Genomic DNA, 22726 nt, shown 5'->3' with positions numbered 1-22726 from the left:
CCATTTAGCCCCTCCCCTCCTTATGCAGTTGTCAGTCAGGGCCTCCAAAGACCACCCTGCTCCTCCAGCAGGATGGAGTAAACACTTTTCTTCACACCTTCCATCAAAACAAGACAGGAACTGTTTCATAACAATGTAAGGTCCAGTGCAACTGGACACACACACACACACACATACACACACAAACACACACACACACGTTTGAGGTGAGTGGTCTGACTTTAGCTCAATAGGATCTCCACAATGACCCTCCTCCAGCTTTAAATATATAACCTTGTTTATTTTAAGAAAATGAGTTGTTCCTAAAGGGAATCTCTTAAAGCTAGAGGAGCAACATGCAAGCGATGTTCTCCACCAAGCAATGGCGTCTCCTCTCTGAACTGCTGCTGTGTTTGAATGGAAGGTAAGATGCTCCAAACACTCCACCTAGTGGGTGGTAGTGGATTTTTAAAGCAGTAATTAAATCACTGTTTATTGAATAAGGTGGTTATTTTATTCAGGTTTGGCAATATAACACTACCTCAACACATGTTTATAATGTATGATATGAAACAATATTTATTTTTCCTGATATCTGTCCAGTTGTATAAAAAGCTCCAATAACCCAGTAGGGCCATTTAGGATTAAATGCTTTTTTTAAACTATTAGTACAGTGTTTTTTTGAGTAAATTACATTCTGCTCTAAATCCAGTTAAAATTATGCTTAAACAATAATAATAAACATGCAGTTGGTCAATGTTAAGTACCAGCAATATTCACCACATTCCATGCAGAATACCAGAACTTACTGTTGACCAGGGCAGCTCTAGCAGGGCAGAAATGTATTCAAAAAACTTTTTTTTTAATACATGATGTAATTAGGAGTGGTGTCCACATACTTTTGACCTAAATAGAATGCCACAATCAACAAAGGAATTGCATTTTATGACGAGAACACCTTGCCAACTGTGAAGTGTGAAGATGGAATTATCCAGGGTTGTGATGTTGCCAGTGGCTTCAGCAATACTGCACAGGTGGGCAGAGTGGACTCCACAACACAGTGCACACCTGTAAGATCTGTTTACAAATAAAACTGACCAGAATGAAGAAACAACAACTAATAAATCAGTTTCAAACTTTGCATTTATTCACACAAACCCATTATAACTGTTTTAATAAGGCAGCACAATATATACAGACATAGAAATCTTATATATTATATAATGAATACCATATTTCTGTCACTTCTCCACTAACATGTCAATCACTACGACTACGAGCCTTACCGGCGGATGGGGTAATGAGTGTGTGTTACTGTATTAGCACTTACAGATCTGTCTCGTAAACATAACCCTCCTCTAACGGTCAGACAGGCTCGGTTTATCTGCAGAGTTAGTAGAATTATACGGTCGCCATGAAGTTATTGATATTTTATTAATAATATAAATCCATGAAGAGCAACTGATCAGCTGGACTACAGAAGAAACACAGAAACAGAACGACTTTTACTGGCTTATTATAAATCAACTCTGTATGAATGTACATTTTTAATATGCGGTTCTAGACTCTGAGCACTTCAGTACCGCAACATCAGCGGAGCACATTACAGATGCCTCGTAGTACCGGCAGGTCGTACCTCGGCTCACACCTCGACTCGGACAGGCGAGGCCTTTCTTTAACTTTAATACCCTCCCTTCTGGCGTCTGTCCGAACACGTCCTGCAGGGCCTACCTGCACACCTGTGACATCACAGCATTTACAAAAATATAGATTCTGTTCTCAGTAACAAACTTCAGTAGATTAGTAGTGAGACCAAGGTGGAGTACAAAACTCTGCAGTTCAGTGAAGATAAATGTTAAAAGCATTGATAATTAAAGAATTAACCCCTCCATTAATTATAATATGCAGAATTCAGATGAACAGTAATAGTGGTGCCACTATAATCAGCAGATAAACACTTAAACATCACCAGACTGGACGTGGTTCAGTATTAACGGTCAGTCCTTGGTGCCAAATGAATGTTGCACCACAAATATATTTAATATTTTATATAATTATATAGCCAAATTATCCAGACCCACCAGTGTGTCACACAACCTAAATGTGTCTTCTGAGTTTTATATTTAATGCTGATGATTGTTAAAAAAAAAAAAAAAAGTGGCAAATCTGAAAAAATACACATTTTCATTGGGGACTATTTTCTGCCGTATGACACACTGCATGGTATCCCTCCACCATTTGAATGATATACGATTTTAAAAACCTGTTTTAGACCCAAAATCTTCTCAAAACTTTGGTAAAACAGTGTCTCAGGCATCAGGCAGCGTATTCATAACCATTAGATAGTTAATAAAACTTTATTATACCTTTTTATAAACATATTTTTTAGATATAATAATTTCATCTTCTAATATTGTACTATAATCTCTATTCTTTGTGAATTGATCAGTATTGGTTGAAACGGCTACAGAAATATCAATGACCATCATTTTCACACAGCAACAGAAACAAACCCAGAGCAGCTCGTAGTAAAAGATGCAGAGTTTACAATCCAGAACTTCCATGAATGAACGGAAGGCAGATTAATATCATGATTTAGATTTTTAAAAAGTTTAGAATCTCCTCTTTCTCCCACACAGTTCATCCCCACACACACCAATACACACACACACACGCACGCACACACACACACACACACACACACACACACGCATATACACAGCTCATCCGTAATTGTATGTGAAGTTGTAGCTGCTGGGCTCCTTGGGCACAGGGGGCGGGGCTTCAGGGATGGTGATGTTCTCTAAGTCGAGGAGGCGGAGCTTCATCTCCATGCTAATGAGTGTGTCGAGGTCACTGCGTGTGAGGTCGCTCCCCATCTCTCTGCCCAGCAGCGCACACAGCCCGTCCGTCCAGATACAGTACTGTCCAACACAACAACGACACGTTAGCCGAGCAACCTCCTCACAGCTAAACGTTTATTAGAGAAAAGTACAGAAACCAAATCATCTATTAGAAAGGGGTGTCCACAAACATTTGGACATGCAGTGCATATTGACTCAATCCCTCGCTCTAAGGGATCGTCTAAACAACTTCACTTCAGCTAATACAGTAACCGAGCAATGTGTGTGTGTGTGTGTGGGGGGGGGGGGGGGGGCTCAGTCTGGAGAAAGAGTCGGCTGCAGGTGCAAACGAGAGCCCTGTTCTACAGACACGTACCTCATATTTACTCGGTGCCACAAAGTTCAGAGCCTCATCGGGATCGTATAGGATGGAGAACGCCAACTCTAGAACCTCCTAAACAAAACACACACACACACACACACACACACACACACACACACACACACACACACACACACACAAACCTGATTAACTTGACTTGCCATTTCACAGGCATATTCATTAAATACTGATTAGCTATCAATCAATCAATCAATCAATATTCATATATTCCTATTTATTCCCCCTGGAAGTTTTTTTGTATAAGAAACAGGTTCACATATTCATATATTCACCATATACACTTACATATTCTTCATATCACCTCCTAATATACTAAAATGCTGGATTTAGAGGTAAATGACTATTATTATTATTATTATTATTATTATTACTATTACTATTGTATAATAATAATAATACTAATACAATATAAATATTATATATATATATAAAATATATATTATTACTACATAATTATTTAAATACTGAGCATTTATATAGATAAATGTACATTTTTTTTCTCATTTCTCTCCACTCTCTACCCAGTTTGAGAGGATAATTACCCAATCCCTGTTCACGTGAACTCCCCCAACAGAAGGAGGGTCAAGACTAGCATACGTCTCCTCCTCCCTGAGAGAGCAAGGACAACTGTGCTCCCTCTGACTCCGGCTGCTGATGGCAAGCAGCGATCCTCTAGTGGCAGTGGCATAGGTTACTGGCCCTCTCCTGACCAATTATGGACACTTTATTACTTATTCCTCCATGCTGCTACACTCCTTCAGATGCTGAGATCATATTGCTGCTACCTTTTCTCTACTTTTTCTACTTTTCCTATTTATGTCTACCCTTCTTATACTCTATTATTTTATTTATTTAACAATAGCTTGGGATCACACTTTCATTCCACCCTTTGTACCATAGGTGATCTCTTTTATCCTTTATATGGTAATATAACACTAGAGTGAGATAATACCCCCGTCATCGGCCACCCCTGACTGAGAACATGACTGACGGCAGGTGTCCATGAGAACCGGCTGCTGCTGGGGTACCTTGTTCTGTTTCAGGGCGCTTTTCTCCTTCATATGTGGACAGTCCTTCCCCGTCACTACCGACTTGATATCAGACACAGGAACTGCACGAGAGCAAGGACAGAACAGTCAACACACACTAATAACCCACGCGACTGTCAGAGACGTCAGATATCTGATCCACAGCTTCAGAACTCTCACTTTTGTCCGTCAGCAGTTCGAAAGGCACCTCGCCCTGAGGGGATTCATCCAGATCACCGTAGTGCAGAACTTTATGGTTCAAAGACAGACGGCAGAACCAGAACTTTTCTGCAGAAAAAGAAGAGAACAAGTTAGACACAATCTGTCCATAAGTATGCGGACACTGCTTCATCAGCGCATCTTCTGAAATCAAGGGTGGTTACTGAGAGTTTGTCCTCCTTCACTGCAGTAACAGCCTCTATTCCTCTAGGAAGTCTTTACGCTAGGTGTTGGAACATTGGTGTGAGGAAGATTTGATTGCATTCAACCCCACAAGTGCAAGAACATGAGTGAGGTCAGGTCTTGAGTAGGGATCCAGTGGACAGGGACTAAAGAACAGCAGATAATTTAGGGTTTTTTTTAGCAGGAGGGAGAAAAGCATCAGAGAGGAGCTTCTCTGATTAACAGAATCACCCCAGAACTCCTGTGTGAACTTAATCCCACCTCAAGGATGAGGGTAAGGCTGCAGAGTAGAACAGTAGAATGCCTCACCTTGTCTCCGGCGGTTTCCCAGCTTACGGAAGCAGCTTCCCTCACACAGGCGGTTCAGTCTCTGCTGTTTAATCAGCTCCAAGATCTCAGGCTGGATCCGCTCCCGGAGCTCACTGACCACAAAAAGAGCAAACACCACACACAAACACACACACACAGGCTTCAGTAAATCTGTGAAACTTGCAATCAGTTAACCGGCAGTTACATGTTTCTACCACTAGGTGTTTCTGCAGATTCATGGTCAGGAGCACTCACAGACATGAAAGATTCGCTTAGATGGTTTCTGATCACTGTTTTCTATGTATAACGATTTTAGTCCATGTTCTAAATAGCAGACAATCAGACCGTGTCAGAAACCACGTAGGTAAGTCTATTAAAAATAACTGAACGCAGCAAGTTAGCTTGTTAAAACGTTTTGTTCCACCTTAAATGGTGCAGAAGTTGACTGACAGAATGGAAATGCTGCTTTATTTAAGGTGGAACTGATCATTCAAATAAGAAGTGGCTGAAAGCCTGGTTAGATAGGGTTCTGCAGGTCATCTGGAGGTACGTTAGACCCTTACAGAACAGGTTCACTCATGGTTTCAGCTCTCAGGCCGAGTGATTGAGTGTGTTTAGAGGAACACAGTGTGTTTCTCACATGATGGGAGCTGACTGGAAGTCGTCCTGGCTCATCCTCTCTGACTGGCGCAGGCGCAGGATCTCGGAGTAGCTGAGGCTGCGCAGTTTACTCTTCAGCTGCTCCAGAGACGACGGCTTCATAGCCAGAGCTCTGGTGATCTGCTCCCGGACCACCTGCATCACCTAAAAACACACACCCACACACACACACACACATACACACAGTATTAGAGCACATCTACTGACCTACACTGCATGTGCAAAAGTTTATAGACACTCTTTCTAATGAATGCATTCAGCTACTTTAAGTTGCACCCATTGCTGACACAGATGTGCAAATGCACACAGCTTGTCTAGTCCCTGTAGAGAAGAAGTACTGCCAATAGAATAGGACTCTCTAGAGGGGCTAGAGGGGTATAAAGCCCCCCAGCATTGAGCTGTGGAGCAGTGGAAGAACTGTGTTCTCTGGAATGATGGTGGCGGAGCTCCATCCAGTACTTTTGGCATGAGTTGGGGAGTTGAGGAGGAGGAATCCTGACCTCACTACCGCTCTTGTGGGTGAATGCAATCAAATCCTCAAAGCAATGCCCCTCCACAATTAGTAAAAAGTCTTCCTTGGACAGTATGGACAGTTACCAACAAAAGCATACATAGGTGTCCCAATACTTTTGTCCATATCGTGTATCTCCATGTATTTGTACACACACACAGACCTTGTTGAAGTCCTCTGCTGTGGCCCTCATCTCCTTCCAGGTCTTGTTGAGGAGCTGTATGCAGACACAGAAGAACTCCTCCCAGGCTCGGTCATGGGTGAAGAACATGGGGTGGTAGTCATTACAGCCCTCATTTGCTGTAGAGACAGAGCGACTCGTAACACACACACACACACACACTCACCAGCACTGACAGCTCAGTGTGTTAAAACGAGGACCTGCAGTGACTCTGGGTTATAGTGGTCACTTACGCAGTTCTCCAACCTGCAGAATCTCACACAGCATCCGGGTCAGCTCGATAGCACAGCGGCCGAACGGACACTCATGCTTATCCTCACGACTGCTGTTTTCCAGGACAATCTGAAACCCACACAAACCCAAATAAATATAAAGTCAGTGGTCAGTGAGAGTGTCTACCTGTAATTAACTCTATATAACATTAGAATAAACCCAAATAAACATAAAGTCAGTGGTCAGCGAGAGCGTCTACCTGTAATTAACTCTATATAACATTAGAATAAACCCAAATAAACATAAAGTCAGTGGTCAGCGAGAGCGTCTACCTGTAATTAACTCTATATAACATTAGAATAAACCCTAATTAACATAAAGTCAGTGGTCAGTGAGAGTGTCTACCTGTAATTAACTCTATATAACATTAAAATAAACCCAAATAAACATAAAGTCAGTGGTCAGTGAGAGTGTCTACCTGTAATTAACTCTATATAATATTAGAATAAACCCAAATAAACAAAGTCAGTGGTCAGTGAGAGTGTCTACCTGTAATTAACTCTATATAACATTAGAATAAACCCTAATAAACATAAAGTCAGTGGTCAGTGAGAGTGTCTACCTGTAATTAACTCTATATAACATTAGAATAAACCCAAATAAACATAAAGTCAGTGGTCAGCGAGAGCGTCTACCTGTAATTAACTCTATATAACATTAGAATAAACCCAAATAAACATAAAGTCAGTGGTCAGTGAGAGTGTCTACCTGTAATTAACTCTATATAACATTAGAATAAACCAAGTATCAATATGCTGATTGTGTATTTGCGTGCATTCTAATGTTATAAACAGTATTTTTATTGTATATCAGGCTGAAGGTTCTTTATGAACGGTTGTGCTTACTCTGATGTAGGTGTCTTGGTGGAGCTTGGCGAGGTACAGCATGTTATCTAGAGCCAGCATGCCTGGAGGAGTCTGAGTGAAGTCCATGGCGGGATTAACGTGGTTCTGCCCAAAGGATAACAGTTCAGGTTAACAAACACCAGACCGTGGTGTTTCGGTCAGAGAGAGTACGAGCACTAGAGGGCGCTGTCGAGACTCACAGTGAAGCCTAACATCTTGTAGTCCTTGGTGTACAGGGCCTTCCTCTTCTCTGTGCCGGAGGGATCGTTCTCCCCGTCGAAGGCGATCCTGCGCAGCTCGAAGATGACGTCCCTCTGAGTCTGAACATGCGTGAGAGGAAGAAGAATGTGAGGTCAAAGGTGGAGGCTCAGGGATGTAGTCCCTCAATAAAACAAGGTTTAAAAATATTGAGCAGTAATATTGATATTACACTGTTTTGACTGGCATATGGGTCGATAACCCCCCTCTTTACTGTAGGTTTAAGGCTACATTAGACCCCCATAAGCTCTGCATAAGCCTACTCTGAATGAGCTGTGTGTATTAAATGTGCTACACAAATAAACACACCTTCTTCATGAGTGACATTTATAAAGAGCCCCCTTCCATGAAGGCCAATATTCATGTGATTTCACCCCAGAAAGTGTTTCAAAAATTCATAAGTACATTTATGTCAAATAACTCATATAACTTATTGATAATAAAGTTGTTTAGGAATCAATGACTTATGATGATCATATGAAAATAAAAACACACAGAAATGTTACCTGATCAGTGGGGTCCATTTTGGTCATCATGCGTTCCTCCAGGAGGTTAAAGGTTAAAACCTGCAGCACGTAGAGCTGGTGCGCCATTTCAGCTTTGATTGGCCGATTGCCGCGGATGATGTGCTGCTCAGAAGAACATAAAGAAGCAGTGCTGAGCATCTACACACTCTCTCAGACACTTCAGCCAGTCCTTTGGATCTGGATCTGGACAAACCTTCAGCATCATTACCAACAAATGCTTGATTACAGACGGAGAGGCTCCATCCACTGGGAGCTACTGGACATCATAAAAAAAGCTAACACTTACGTTGAGGATGATGGATCTGAGGTGTTTCTGAGCCAAGGTGCTGGCCATTTCCTACAGAAACACACAGACATATTTTACTGCCACAGCTCAACAGACATCTTTAAACCTCTACAATCCTCCACAGACCTTCAGAAACCTTTTTAACACTCCAGTAATTTCCATTAATCTTTCAGAAACTTCTTCACAGACTTCGAAAAAGCCTTGATATAAACCATGATAGACTTTTCTAAACTATCAAAGACCTTTAAAGGCGCATGTGTGTGTGTGTGCGTACACGTACCTGGCGTCGGTCCTCCGGGGCTTTAAGGAACAGAGCATTAATAAGGGCAATGGCATAGGTTTGGATTTCCTGATTGGACCTGAAACAGCACAGACACACACACACAGTTAGAGGTATCTTGCTCTCCGGCCCGCAGAACCGCTCAGAACCAGACCATGGGTTCTCTTTGCGCTGCTGTGGTCACACTGCACTGTGTTTGGGTGCGTGTGTGTGTGAGAGAGAGGCCAGTCCTGTGTGATCTATCTGTGTTTGCGTGTGTGTGTGAGTGTATGTGCTCACACTTGCAGGTGTCCGATGAGCTGTCCCACAGTGATCTCCTGCGCCACCCGGTGGTACAGGCTGTGACTGTTCAGCACCATGCTCTCCAGGATGGCCAGCGAGCGCTGCAGGATGGACACGTCCACCATGGGCTGGTTCACATAGCCGGCAATCTGTAGAGACACAAACACACACAATATGGACAAAAGTATTGGGACACCTGCTCATCTATTGTTTCTCTTTTGTTAGGAAGGTTTTCTACTCCCCAACTCATCCCAAACATTCTGGATGGAGCTCCTCCACCATCATTCCAGAGAACACAGCTCTTCCACTGCTCCACAGCTCCTCAATGCTGGGGGGCTTTATACCCCTCTAGCCCACGCCTGGGCTATATATTCATTAGAAGGAGTGTCCACAAACATTTGGACATTTCCACCAGAACACATTCGTTTCATTTTCACAACACATGCTTTCAGCCCAGGAACATGCTTCCATGGAAACAACCAGAGCCATCCAATGAGGAGACATTAGCTTAGCTGAGAATGCTGAGAACGGACCACCACCCCAATCATATCTGGACTGTGGTGGTCCCATGGAGGTTCACTGATGAACTGGGTCATGGGCACCCAAGACTCATTGATGGTCATGGAGGCCCTGCCCACCTTACAGCTTACAGGACACACAGGATCTGCTGCTGACGTTAGTCTTGGTGCTGGAGACCACAGCAGCACCTTCAGAGGTCTTTAATGTCCTGGCTCATCGGTGTGAATATTAATACTGGGTTCATGAGACGCTATTTTATTATTCAGAGAGAGAGACAGAGAGAGAGAGAGAGAGAGAGAGAGAGAGAGAGACAGAGAGAGAGAGAGAGAGACAGAGAGAGAGAGAGACAGAGAGAAAGTGAGAGAGACAGAGAAAGGGAGAGAGAGTGAGAGAGAGAGAGAGGGAGAGAGAGACAGAGAGAGAGAGAGAGAGAGACAGAGAAAGGGAGAGAGAGTGAGAGAGAGAGAGAGAGAGAGAGAGAGAGAGAGAGAGAGAGAGAGAGAGAGACAGAGAGAGAGAGAGACAGAGAGAGACAGAGAGAGAGAGAGAGACAGAGAGAGAGAGAGACAGAGAGAAAGTGAGACAGAGAGAAAGTGAGAGAGACAGAGAAAGGGAGAGAGAGTGAGAGAGAGAGAGAGACAGAGAGAGAGAGAGAGAGAGAGAGAGAGAGAGAGAGAGAGAGACAGAGAGACAGAGAGAGAGAGAAAGTGAGAGAGACAGAGAAAGTGAGAGAGAGAGAGAGAGAGAGAGAGAGAGAGAGAGAGAGAGAGAGAGAGAGAGAGAGAGAAAGTGAGAGAGAGAGAGAAAGGGAGAGAGAGTGAGAGAAAGAGAGAGAGAGAGAAAGGGAGAGAGAGTGAGAGAAAGACAGAGAGAGAGAAAGGGAGAGAGAGTGAGAGAAAGACAGAGCGAGAGAAAGAGAGAGAGAAAGAGAGAGACAGAGCGAGAGAAAGAGAGAGACAGAGCGAGAGAAAGAGAGAGAGACACTGAAGAAGACATGACTATTCATAGACAAGGCAACTAAGGGAGCTCAAGGCCAGCACTTGTTGTTGCTAGGCAACAGACAGCCTACACAGCCCGGTATGTGGAAAAGGTCCACAGGTTAAACAATCGTTCAAATTAAAACTTTACATAAAACTCATCTAAACGAACTCCGACAGCGCGGACCGAGAGATCCACGGTTCCACCGCAACTGTAAGTTGGAACTTCACACTATAAAATAAAGGTTTTACACAGGGTTCTTTTAATGATGCCACAGAAGAACATAATGGAGATGTGAGTGTGAAGAATGTGAAAAACCTTTAAATTGGTGAAGAACCTGAAGAACCTTTATATCAAGAACGTCACACATCTACCTGGAACCAAACCGGGTTTAAACTGATGCTCTACACACCTGTTTGATGAAGGACAGGGAGATCAGGTCCCAGGACACGATGCCATGATCCATCAACTCCAGGAATGCGGTGAGTGTGAAGGCCAGCATCTCCCCAAAACTGAAACACACACACACACACACACACACACACACACACACAGCTTAGTGAGAAACACAGTAATCAATAAGTTATCAGAAACATACACACACTGTTATACATGGATGCTAAGTAGTTGCTGTAGGCAATCACTGGGATGTTGTTAGGGTACTGCTAGGTGGCTGCTTGATATATTAAATGTTCACTAGGTTGTTGCTATGGTGCATTTGGTGGTTGCTAGGGTGTTGCTATAGTGTTTTGCATGTTGCTAGGTTGATTGTATGGTGTTTTAGATTGCAATTCAGTTGCTATGCTACAACAGATAGCTGCTAGAATGTTGCTAGACAGTTTGATGGTTTTTGGGTTGTTGCTAGGCTATTGCCAGGTGTGTGCTATGTTTTTATAAATGGTTGCTAGGCTGTTTCTATGGTGCATTTGGTGCTCGGGTGTTACTACTGTGTTGCTTGCATGGTGCATGTTGCTAGTTCATTTCTGTGGTGTTTTTGATGATGGTTGCTATGCAGTTACTATGGCATGCGAGATGGCTGCAAGTGTGTTTCTAGGCAGATGGGTTTTTTGTTGTTGTGCTAGGTGTTGCTAAGATATCTCACAACGTAACGTTCATTTCAGATTTGGCCTGAAGGTCTCGGCTGAGTGAAGAGCGCTGAACTTACTGTGTGCCGCTCTCCACCAGCCGCGCCAGCGTCCCGATGCCCTCCATGTTGATGAACTCCGTGGCGAAGGTGGGGTCAGCGGAGAGCTTGGCCAGTTCCTTCAGCGCTTCAAGGCGAGCATCAATGCCGTGAGACTGGATCCGGTCGAGAAGCTGCCGAGCTGCTCTTGTCTAAATCACACAACACAGAGAGAGAAGCTCCGAATCACTGTCTGGATGGAGGACGAAGAGGTTCTCTCAAGCTCTGCTCAACACCTTGAACCCTAGGCTTCATTTGAAGACACATTATTCAGTAAATGCTATAAATGATTCATTAACAGCTATAAATGATTCAGTACCTGCTATAAATTATTCAGTAATTGCTATAAATGATTCAATATCTGCTATAAATGATTTGATACCTACTATAAATGATTCAGTAATTGCTATAAATGATTCAGTAATTGCTATAAATGATTCAATAACTGCTATAAATGACTTGGTAATTCCTATAAATGATCCAGGATGTGCTACAAATCGTTACCTGCTACAAATTTTGTATTTTAAGTTTAAATTTAAGGTTTGAAGGAATGGAATTAAGGACCTTTAATTACACATTCATACTGTGATGAAGAGGAGTGTGAAGAGAACATGTATCAGTACTGAATGAAGGGTGCATGCATTACTGGAGAGATGGCTAATCTCAGTATGGTCCCATTCTTGATCTCCCCGCGACTCTGGAACCCAAACAGAGAGGAGTTCAGTCATAAACACCTAATAAACAGTTATTACACAGTTTATAGCACATAGTTTAACATACAGGACACACGTTCACACCTCACCTGTTCAGTGATGTACAGCTGTGGTCCGTCAGCGTAACGCAGCGCAAACTGCTCAGAACCAGAGAGTGACCACCTAACAAACAAACAAACAAACAAACAAAAACATAAATACAGCTGAAAATGCACAACCCATTTCCCCTGTCCCTCAGAAACATCACAGAGAACAATTAAAACATTATAATGTCCAAAGTATTTGGACACCCAGTGTTTCTTCTGAAATTCAAAGGATTTTCTTTGGAATGTATCCCCTTTTGCTGCAGTAACATTAAAACATTGCTGTGAGGAGCATTTGATTGCATTCAAGGAGAGAGACAGAGAGAAGGAAAGAGAGGCGGAAAGAGAGAGAGTAATTGGAGTGATTATGTAAGCAGCATTAAAGCCTTCCAGAGCAGAGTCTGGTCTCCATCTGCAGCCCATCAGCTCTCCTTTATTAGTCAGAGAACCGAGCAGATCGACAGGAGAACGGAGGGACGCAGAAAGCCAGCAGAACCTCAGACAGAGGTTTTAACAGAATGCAGGTCTAAAGGTCTCAGCACCCCAAACTCCACTGTTCAAACCACTGTTCTAAACGAGGGTTCTCGCAGCAGACTGTTCACGTTCTCCAGACGCCAAACCTTCCATTCAGCATTTTTCCACGGCTGTGTTAAATTAAAGCCAGACCCCAGTGGGGTGTGGTCTCTCATTTCCATCTACATTCAGTCTAGAGTCTGAAGGTTTCACCTAAACACGGCTGAACTCAGCCAAAAACAGACGAGGAACCCATGAGGTGGAGAACCGAGAACTGTACTGCTGTTCTTCAAGTGGTTAAAAATCACAAGAGAATGAATTCTGCTCCCATTCTGCTCCCCCAACCCCACTGCCCAGGACTTTACAGAAAACAGCTGAGAGAGAGAGAGGAAGTGAGTGGGAGGACGGCTGTTTGTGTGTGTGTGTGTGTGTGTGTGTGTGTGTGTGTGTGTGTGTGTGAGAGAGAGAGACTCACCCATCACAAACTTCTCGTATGATGGAGGAAAGCGGCTTTTTCTGAAAGAAAGGACAAATAAAAGACCATAAACAGTAAATCACACACAGCTCTCTCTCTCCCTCTCTCTATAAATATGAGAAAGAAATCAAAAGAAAAAAGAGAGAAAGGGTCTCTGAGTGGTCCAGCTAAGGCTGAAGCACTGCCACTATGACCTGAGGGTCACTGGTTTGAATCCCGGGTCATGCTGCTCACAGCCGGAGCCTGAAAGAGCACAACTAGTCTCGCTCTCTCCGGGAGGGTGGATGGCGCTCTCTCTCCCCACATCACTTCAGTGTGACGCTGGCTGTAATAGGCATCTGCTAGCTGATGCATCAAAGCTGGGTACCCGGTGCTTTCCTCCTAGTGTGCTGGCTGCTCGGTGATGTCGCATCACTGGGCGTTAGAAAAGCGGCGGTGGCTGGTTATGCTTTGCCCTCCCAGGGTCGGGAGCATTACATGTTATGGGGGAGAGTTCTAATGAGTGGGTTGTGTATTTGAAAATGAAAAAAATTTAGTAGAAATTAGAAAAAAAGTAAATATTAAAAAAAAGAATAACAAAGTAAGGAAGAAGGATGGGCTGGACAGATGGACAGATGGACAGATGTGGGAACCTGGTCGATTTCGATGAGCTGGGCGTTGGCTCCAGGCCACTCGATGGCCACTTTAACGATGTCTGACGGTGGCGGCATGATGGCTCTCCTCTCTGGCATTCCACTACAACAGAACACACACACACACACACACCATCATCATCATCATCATCAGTTAAACTACATGTCCAGCATTTTTCTTTCTTTTGTCCCCCAGTCTGTCTGAGTGACGAGAGAGAGAGGACGGTTCTGCTCTCCGGGACTCCTGAAGGTTTCCCACCTGCAGTACGGGACAGGGCTGTCGCTTCCTGTGTGAAAAGCATTTCTAATGGGTAAGTGAAACTATCTCTCTCATCCTTCTGGAGGTTCTAGATAGGCTGTGAGTGGTAGTGTGAGTAGACGAGCTCCAATACAGGCTAATGTCTGTGACAAGCCTCAGATCCGACATAGAGAACCACTTCTACACGCCTGTTTAATCTAGAACCGCCAAAACATCTTCACATGCAACAGCATTAGCCGAGCTCTAACAGTCACTGTGTCGTACCGCACTTTGTACAGCTTGTTCCTGTCCGGATACTGAGGAACCCTGCAGCACCATTCAGCAGCAGGAGCGCTTCAGACGAGCCGCTAGCCAGCGCACTCCCACACAGACGGCCTGCGCTTCAGTGTGTGGGTTTAGCTGCTGTTTAATGAGAGAAAGGGAAGACAGAACTCTACACACTGCAGCACGACACCGAACACACACACTTCTGAGTGTCCCGGACTCGTCTACATCCACAACCTTCTTCCTGAAGGCCTCAGAGAGCTCTCTGGATCTGACCATGCTGATCTTCTTCAACCCTCACTTCAACCATCAGGATCAGACCAGACTAAACGTCTGAGGTTTAAATCAGACCGACTCCTCCAGAATCATCCTCTCCAACCATGTTCTGATCATCTGCAGCTGATGGTTATTGAAGCAGTAATAGATTGGGGGGGGGGTGAACCCCAGATGTTTAGATGTCTAAATATGTTAAAAAAAGATAATTAATGAATGTTTATAATATAAAGTCACTCAGATTAAGCTCTGGGGCTCAGACTGAGGATGTGTTCCAAGTTTTTTAGGATGTAACTTGTACTATAGACAGAATTGTTAGCTGTTAGCAGGAGAACTCGCAGTGCAATGTTGGCATAGCAATGCTTCATCACTTCCTGCAGTACAAAGCGGGTCAGTGTGTTAATATTGTGTGTACTAACCTGCCAAACCCACACTATTCAGATCTGTACACAGTCTATTCCTTATACTATTAGTGTGCACAACGCAATTGGGACGCAGCCCGAGTGAAATCTGAAAGGACTGAGCTGCATCTGGCAGGAAAACAGATTGCAGCCTGCTGGCGACCAGAGCTCAGCGAGCACAGAGCACCGAGGAACATCAACACAGCGCTGCAGCAACCTGCACAGCAAGCTGTTGGGGTCTGAAAGTCTCCAACTCTTCCACTCGTTTTACAGATCCACTTACGTGTTGAATGGACCCAAAGCCGGAGCGCTGAACGGGTCGGATCCTCCCTTCTCCGCCGTCTGAGCAGCTGTTGACGATCCTGCAGGACAGACCACAGCTAGGCTTATTACAGTTACACGCTTACCTGGTAAAGAAGCAGTTTGGCAGGAAATCAGTCTGATGGACAGTCTGATCTCTGACCCCACATACAGCCAATCGGCCAAGAAGCGTTCAGCATCTGACGTGAGCTTCTTTGGTTTACACTGGGAGATGCTAGGCTAACGTTGCTAACAAACACTGGACTTAGACTGTCACCAATTTCACCTCGCCCAAGAAAACTCCCTGATTCCAAAACTGTGTTAGCTGATCAACTGCATCATCAGATTTCACTCATTTTTCACCAAACTGTACCTTTTTGACCTCAGATGTGTGTTTACGCTCATACAAGGTTTAAGCACAAAGTCGTACGAAGTCACGCAACCCAGTTCTCCGAATACATCCAACCAGTCTGCAAACTCCAACTCCATAATTCATCAGATCACAAGGTCACAAGGTCAGCCTCAGCCAATCACAGATCAACAATGCTCGTCACCTGTTTGGATGTCCAGTGTAAACATCCCTGCTCAGTCTATTGCCTCACTGCACAGTATGGGTTCTGACCCTCATGATTCCCATGCACTGCATTACTGCCCACTGGTTTCTGACCTGCGCTTGTTTCCTGACCCTTACACCTGTCCTACATTATACCAGCCTTGCTGTTTTAGTCCTGCTTGGTTTGCAGGTCAGGACATGAACATGGACTTGAGTGCAATATCATATCCAGTAAGATTAGGGTTCAAGCTTGCCCAATGTATATGTGCAGTTCCATCGCTTGACTCGTAAAAGCCTCTGCTATTCCTCTGCTATAATAACAATAAAATGATTATAAAAAAATAAAAATAATAATAAGAAGAATAAATCTGGTGTTAGAAGTAACGTCCTCCCTACTAGAATTAAAATATCTATAGTAAGTCAAAGTAATAAGTCAAAAATAGTGCACATAGGTGAGCACAAATTAGCCGTTGTACCGTTTCAGAGTCGTTAAATAAACCCTGTGTATAAATTTATAATTAACGATCCAGCGATTCAGATTTTAGAAGACATAAATCTCCAAATATGATGACATTTCTAAAAATCCAGCATGTCAAAGTCATTGTGTTTGGTCTTAATCTGCATCATACCCACAAACAAGCCCCCTGAGGGTACTGCAGGAACACCCACCACCATGTTTAACAGGCAGACTTCCACTTTAACCATGCAACAAAAAAGTGCTGTTTTTCGTGACATCACAAAAACTATTTAAAGGTACATTTGATGACATATGAACCTGTAACAGTGTTAACATACATACACCATAATTTTTTTATTTATTTTTTTAAGGAGACCCTTTGGAGATGCTGTCTTCCCTGAACTTAGAGATACAAATTAGGCAAAATTAGAGAAGATAATTAAAATTTTAATAATTTAGTAATTTTGTAATATAGACTGGCTGCTCAATGTCTATTAACAGGTGTCTGCTGATATAGGTAACTCTGTTTGTATGCATGTAGGGTGGCTAGATATGCTTAAAAGAGTGAATATTGGATAAATGCACGGGTTGGAGAGTAAAGAGCGAGGGTTTTTGTGTTGTAGATAGGTTTAGGAAAGATTCTTACAAGGTCTGATTGGGTGTTTCTGCAGAAAAACCTCAGTTTGGCTTCTTTTTTGCCAGCTTCGTGTTGGAATTTTCCGTTCCACCTTAAATGCTGCAGCAGTTGCATTGAGGCGCCCACGGCGCCTCAATGCAACTGCTGCAGCATTTAAGGTGGAACGGAAAATTCCAAAACGAAGGTAATCTGCATGATTATTCAACAAGATACGAATCCAATCTACCAGATTAAGCCCAAAACTGTCCCATTTAAACCCTTTAAGGCATTAAACCGACCCTCGTTAAATAAATCTGACCACATTAACCCAGTTGGCATCCACTGCATTACCGAGCTGTTCAAGCCTGATTGAGGAGGATCAGACTTGACGTGCAAAAGCAGATCAGATTTGTGCATTAAAGCCCATTAAAACACTCCAGACTGTTCAGAAAACAGCTCCAGCCAGTCTGCCAGTGACTCACACAGAACAGCATCGACTGAAAACAACAGATCCGAGCGGGGTTCGGCTGGAAAAGCAGGCCTGACTGGGCTTATTACTCAGAATAAAGGTGTTTAAGAATCACCTGTCCGGTTCGGTCAGTCCAGGATCAGCATGCCGAGTCTAAAATGCCTCGATGTTGCTCCATAATCTGCAAAATGTCTCTTCCTCCTCGTCTTTCCTCTTCTCCCTCTTTAAGGATGGATGCTGGTTAAAGGGGATATAGGCGCTGGGTGGGCGGGGCCTCGGATGTGCCCCGCGCGGATTGGCTGCTGCTAGTGTCACTCCACTGAAGGTATTTTGAGCATATATGTTAAATATATAAATATATATATGGGCAAGCTGTAATAGTTTCTAAACAGTCTATACAAACTCTATTCATTCAGTCCAGTTCTACACTGTACACCTAAACACATTAGAATATCTGCGTCCAAATACTTTTGACCAGTGAAAAGAGGCTGCTACAGTACGCTCCTGACTGACCCATCATCACATCCACAGTACACCCACCCCTAACCCACCATCACATCTGCAGTACGTTCCTGACTGACCCACCATCACATCTACAGTACACTCCTGACTGACCCACCATCACATCTACAGTACACTCCTGACCCACCATCACATCTACAGTACACTCCTGACTGACCCACCATCACATCTACAGTACACTCCTGACTGACCCACCATCACATCTACAGTACACTCCTGACCCACCATCACATTTACAGTACACTCCTGACCCTCCATCACATCTACAGTACACTCCTGACTGACCCACCATCACATCTACAGTACACTCCTGACTGACCCACCATCACTTCTACAGTACACTCCTGACTGACCCACCATCACATCTACAGTACACTCCTGACCCACCATCACATCTACAGTACACTCCTGACTGACCCACCATCACATCTACAGTACACTCCTGACCCACCATCACATCTACAGTACACTCCTGACTGACCCACCATCACATCTACAGTACACTCCTGACCCACCATCACATCTACAGTACACTCCTGACTGACCCACCATCACTTCTACAGTACACTCCTGACTGACCCACCATCACATCTACAGTACACTCCTGACCCTCCATCACATCTACAGTACACTCCTGACTGACCCACCATCACATCTACAGTACACTCCTGACTGACCCACCATCACTTCTACAGTACACTCCTGACTGACCCACCATCACATCTACAGTACACTCCTGACTGACCCACCATCACATCTACAGTACACTCCTGACCCACCATCACATCTACAGTACACTCCTGACTGACCCACCATCACATCTACAGTACACTCCTGACCCACCATCACATCTACAGTACACTCCTGACCCACCATCACTTCTACAGTACACTCCTGACTGACCCACCATCACATCTACAGTACACTCCTGACCCACCATCACATCTACAGTACACTCCTGACTGACCCACCATCACATCTACAGTACACTCCTGACCCACCATCACATCTACAGTACACTCCTGACTGACCCACCATCACATCTACAGTACACTCCTGACTGACCCACCATCACTTCTACAGTACACTCCTGACTGACCCACCATCACATCTACAGTACACTCCTGACCCTCCATCACATCTACAGTACACTCCTGACTGACCCACCATCACATCTACAGTACACTCCTGACCCACCATCACATCTACAGTACACTCCTGATCACCATCACATCTACAGTACACTCCTGACCCACCATCACATCTACAGTACACTCCTGACTTACCCACCATCACATCTACAGTACACTCCTGACTTACCCACCATCACTTCTACAGTACAGAGGGGGGTGGAGTCTTACAGTTACAGTAGCAGTGTGTGAAACTACCTCCACCATGTTTGGTAGCTGTACTTTAGCCTGGATAGCTCTCACTGTGAGTTGAAGCTGATCTGCTTCTGAACGATGGTGTATTACACCACCAAGCAGGCAGTCAAATAATAAGAGAGTGCATTCTGGGACTTATACACACTCTGTGAGGATTTGATTGCATTTAGCAACAAGAGCTCTGTTAGTGAGGTCAGGATGTTGGATGATGATCACCACCCCACCTCATCATCCCCAACTCGTCCCATCCAAAAGTACTGGATGGAGCTCCTCCACCATCATTCCAGAGAACACAGCTCCTCCACTGCTCCACAGCTCCTCAATGCTGGGGGGCTTTATACCCCTCATGACCCACGCCTGGCATTATTAGGCAGCATGGAGCCAATAGGGTCATGATGCTGATCTGCTCCAGAGAGTCCTATTCTATTGGCAGTACTATTTCTCTACAGGGACTAGACAAGCTTGCATTTTGCACATCTGTGTCAGTAATGGGTGCAACGTAATGTAACAAGTCCACAAACATTTGGCCGTGTTTGCTTTTACAGTCCAGGAACAGTCTTGAGTGTGAAGGGTGCTTCTACTTTCACTGCAGGAACAGCCCTGAGATTCTCACAGCGATCATAAAGAGAGCGGTTTAGAAGAGGGAGATGGACACAGATGGACAGAGATGGACACAGCAGCGCAGGCCGGTTAGAGTATTACATATCCATGTTTATTTATTTATTTTGTTCATTTACACCCCACATCCCCACCCATCCCACCCCGAAAAGAAACTCAAATCCGTAACACCCCGAGCCCCGCCAGCATGACAAAACATAGTTGTGGTTAGAGTGCTTCACATCAGCTTCTGACAAAAGGAAGAGGGAGAAGGAGAGGAGAGGAGAGGCATATTGCACAGATGCCCAGAGGAGAGGTCAGCTTCACTTCCACTTTAAACCACATGGAATGCAGAGAACCGGTCAGAGCAAAGTAATATACACTTATGAGTCGAGGTCAGCATCCAGACTGAGGAGAGGAGAGAGAACAACAACGACAACAACAACAGAAACCTCAACAAAACAGATGTGCATTACATTTCTCAGAAAACAGACTTCTGAGATTTGTACAGGAACAGAATCAGAGCTAAACCCACGAGGGCTCGCGCAGTCCGGCTTAAAGGAGCAGTTCACTGAAAAATTGAACCCAATTCCCTGACCCCAGCTACAGTCCATCAGCCAAGACATGTTAGGTCTCTGACGTGAGCTTCTTTAGATCACAACAGGAGAGGCTAGGCTAGGCTCCACTGGACTGTCACCACTCTCATCTCTGTAAACACGCCCCCAAAATCTGCAGATACCAAACGTCTTGGCAGATGGAGACCCACATCTGGGGTCAGAGATCAGACATGAAGCCAGACTGTTCCGATAAGGGGAGAGACAATGTGTCTTTAAGGCCTGAAAACGGTTCCAAACACCACTGAGGGCACTGAGGGATCACCCGCCACCACGTTTCACAGGCAGACTGCAGCTTTGATTAATAACAACTCCACATTATACACAGAAAGGGTTCACAGACTCATAAGGATAGCGGAACCCTTTTTGGTGCTACAAAGAACCAAATACAAGAGCTCTTACACCATACAACGTTTTTAAAATGAGGTTCTTCAAGGGTTCTTTAGTAAAGTCAGTGCTTATAGATAATAAAAAAAGAGCAATAACACTAGTAGAACCCCTACCGTTTCTATACAGAACCAGGTTAAAAGGTTCTTTAAAGACAAAAATATATATATGTATATGAAGAATCCATTAAACAGGCAAAACAAACATTCATGCATACAAATGGTTCTTCATATTTATGTTGGATAAAATAAAGTTCTACATAGTAAAGAAGAGGGTTCTACTACTGTTAGGAGTCAAAAAACAAACACTTTTGCAGTAGTATATAGAACCAGCTTTGCTTAGAGGGTAGAGAAGGTAACCGGGTGAAGAACCATTTAGGTGTTGAAATAGTTCTTGGAGTCGTCACGGTTCTACATACATCCACCGGCTTTACCAAGAACCCCTGAAGAACCCTCTCTTTTCTGATTAGCTGTGCTGGATGTGAAAGGATGCAGCTTATTTTGCAGTGCAACTCCATCATAGTTTCACAATTTCTGACGAATTACATGGTTCAGTAAACAAAGTCATTCAGACTCAACAATGGCAGAAATTCTGAAAAATGTGGTGGAGTTTCCCTTTATTCAGAACTGAGGCGAGCTGAGCCTCACTGCTGGTGTCAGATCTGACTCACTCTGAGGGTGAATAGTGAATACCATGGATCACAGACTGCTCTATAACCCAACACAGGACATCTACAGGTTCTAAAGTTCTACACGTTCTAGAGCAGCAGCTTAAAAGTTTAAAGCAGTGGTCACCAACCCTCCTCCTTCTCCTGGAGATCAACCTCCCTGCAGGTCTCACCTCCAACTACAGCTGGGCAATATGACTTTTTTTAAATCAATCAATTGTGTTGTATGGTATACAGTATGCTTTGACGAGTTGTGGATATCGATTAACTGCACGTTTCATTACAAAGAGTGTAATCAGTCTTATTTAACTGAACAGCGTGCAGCATATTTTGAGCAAAAATCACTTGGGACTCAGTATAGGAGAGTATTTGGATATCATTTTTTAAATTTCATGCCGTTGGTGTATTTTGTCAACATTACGAAATATTGAGAAATAATGATATAATTTTTTAAATATATATCGCCCAGCTCTACCTCCAACCCAAATCTACCACTCAGCTCATCAGCACTTCGTCCAGTTGCTGCCGTCAGGTCAGGGCCCACAGTTCATTAAAGCTCTTCAGTGTAGGGGTTCTCATCCACACCCTCAGCAAAAAGGGTTCTGTGAGTTCTCATGGAGTGTAGAACCTGGTCCAGACAAGTTTAGTCCAGTCAGTTTATATAGCAGAACCCTGTTCTAAAGACGCAGAACCACTGTGTTGTCTGAATAACCCTATGAGGAGTGCAGGTCAGCCCTCATGCTCTGAGAAGCTTTATGAAGAGAGGTCCAGGGGGTGGATCAGAAGGTGGGAGCTGAGG

General features: G+C 44.0%; 2 protein-coding genes across 7 annotated transcripts in view; both read right to left on the bottom strand.

Annotated features, from left to right (window-relative positions):
• Positions 1-1104: 1104 nt before the first annotated feature.
• Positions 1105-18023, bottom strand: elmo2 (engulfment and cell motility 2). 2 transcript variants are annotated; one of them, XM_072665671.1, is made up of 22 exons: positions 17871-18023; positions 15644-15722; positions 14164-14266; positions 13532-13572; positions 12550-12622; positions 12394-12444; positions 11730-11899; positions 10977-11076; positions 9065-9216; positions 8786-8864; positions 8506-8556; positions 8199-8321; positions 7635-7754; positions 7435-7539; positions 6550-6658; positions 6299-6435; positions 5605-5768; positions 4965-5077; positions 4434-4541; positions 4254-4336; positions 3199-3276; positions 1105-2903 (listed from the first exon to the last, which is right to left on the bottom strand). In XM_072665671.1, exons 3-22 carry the CDS (start codon positions 14260-14262, stop codon positions 2703-2705), a joined length of 2157 nt encoding a protein of 718 aa, XP_072521772.1. In that variant the 5' UTR covers positions 14263-14266; positions 15644-15722; positions 17871-18023; the 3' UTR covers positions 1105-2702. The 2 variants fall into 2 exon arrangements, with proteins under 2 accessions (XP_072521772.1, XP_072521773.1); XM_072665672.1 differs by having other exon boundaries at positions 9071-9216.
• Positions 18024-20429: 2406 nt separating this feature from the next.
• The window catches only part of arfgap1 (ADP-ribosylation factor GTPase activating protein 1), a 14490-nt gene continuing 12193 nt past the window's right edge, over positions 20430-22726 (bottom strand). For all 5 annotated transcript variants that reach the window (XM_072665625.1, XM_072665628.1, XM_072665630.1 and 2 more), the window contains one exon: positions 20430-22726. This exon is cut by the window's right edge and continues 2016 nt beyond it. The gene's annotated coding sequence lies outside the window, so the exon portion shown is untranslated.

Source organism: Salminus brasiliensis, chromosome 21, assembly GCF_030463535.1.
Source record: "Salminus brasiliensis chromosome 21, fSalBra1.hap2, whole genome shotgun sequence".
Classification (NCBI taxonomy): Eukaryota; Metazoa; Chordata; class Actinopteri; order Characiformes; family Bryconidae; genus Salminus; species Salminus brasiliensis.
The sequence above is the reverse complement of the archived record's forward strand: the minus strand, read 5'-3'. Positions and strand labels throughout refer to the sequence as shown.

What these genes read in the sequence shown, in the direction of transcription:
- elmo2 (XM_072665671.1), bottom strand. Translation starts at nt 14,262, where the DNA reads ATGCCAGAGAGGAGAGCCATCATGCCGCCACCGTCAGACATCGTTAAA. An exon ending in AGCTCATCGAAATCGACCAG is followed by an intron (nt 13,573 to 14,163) that starts GTTCCCACATCT and finishes CCTTTCTTTCAG; the next exon opens with AAAAAGCCGCTTTCCTCCAT. An exon ending in CAGCAGAGGACTTCAACAAG is followed by an intron (nt 5,769 to 6,298) that starts GTCTGTGTGTGT and finishes GTGTGTTTTTAG; the next exon opens with GTGATGCAGGTGGTCCGGGA.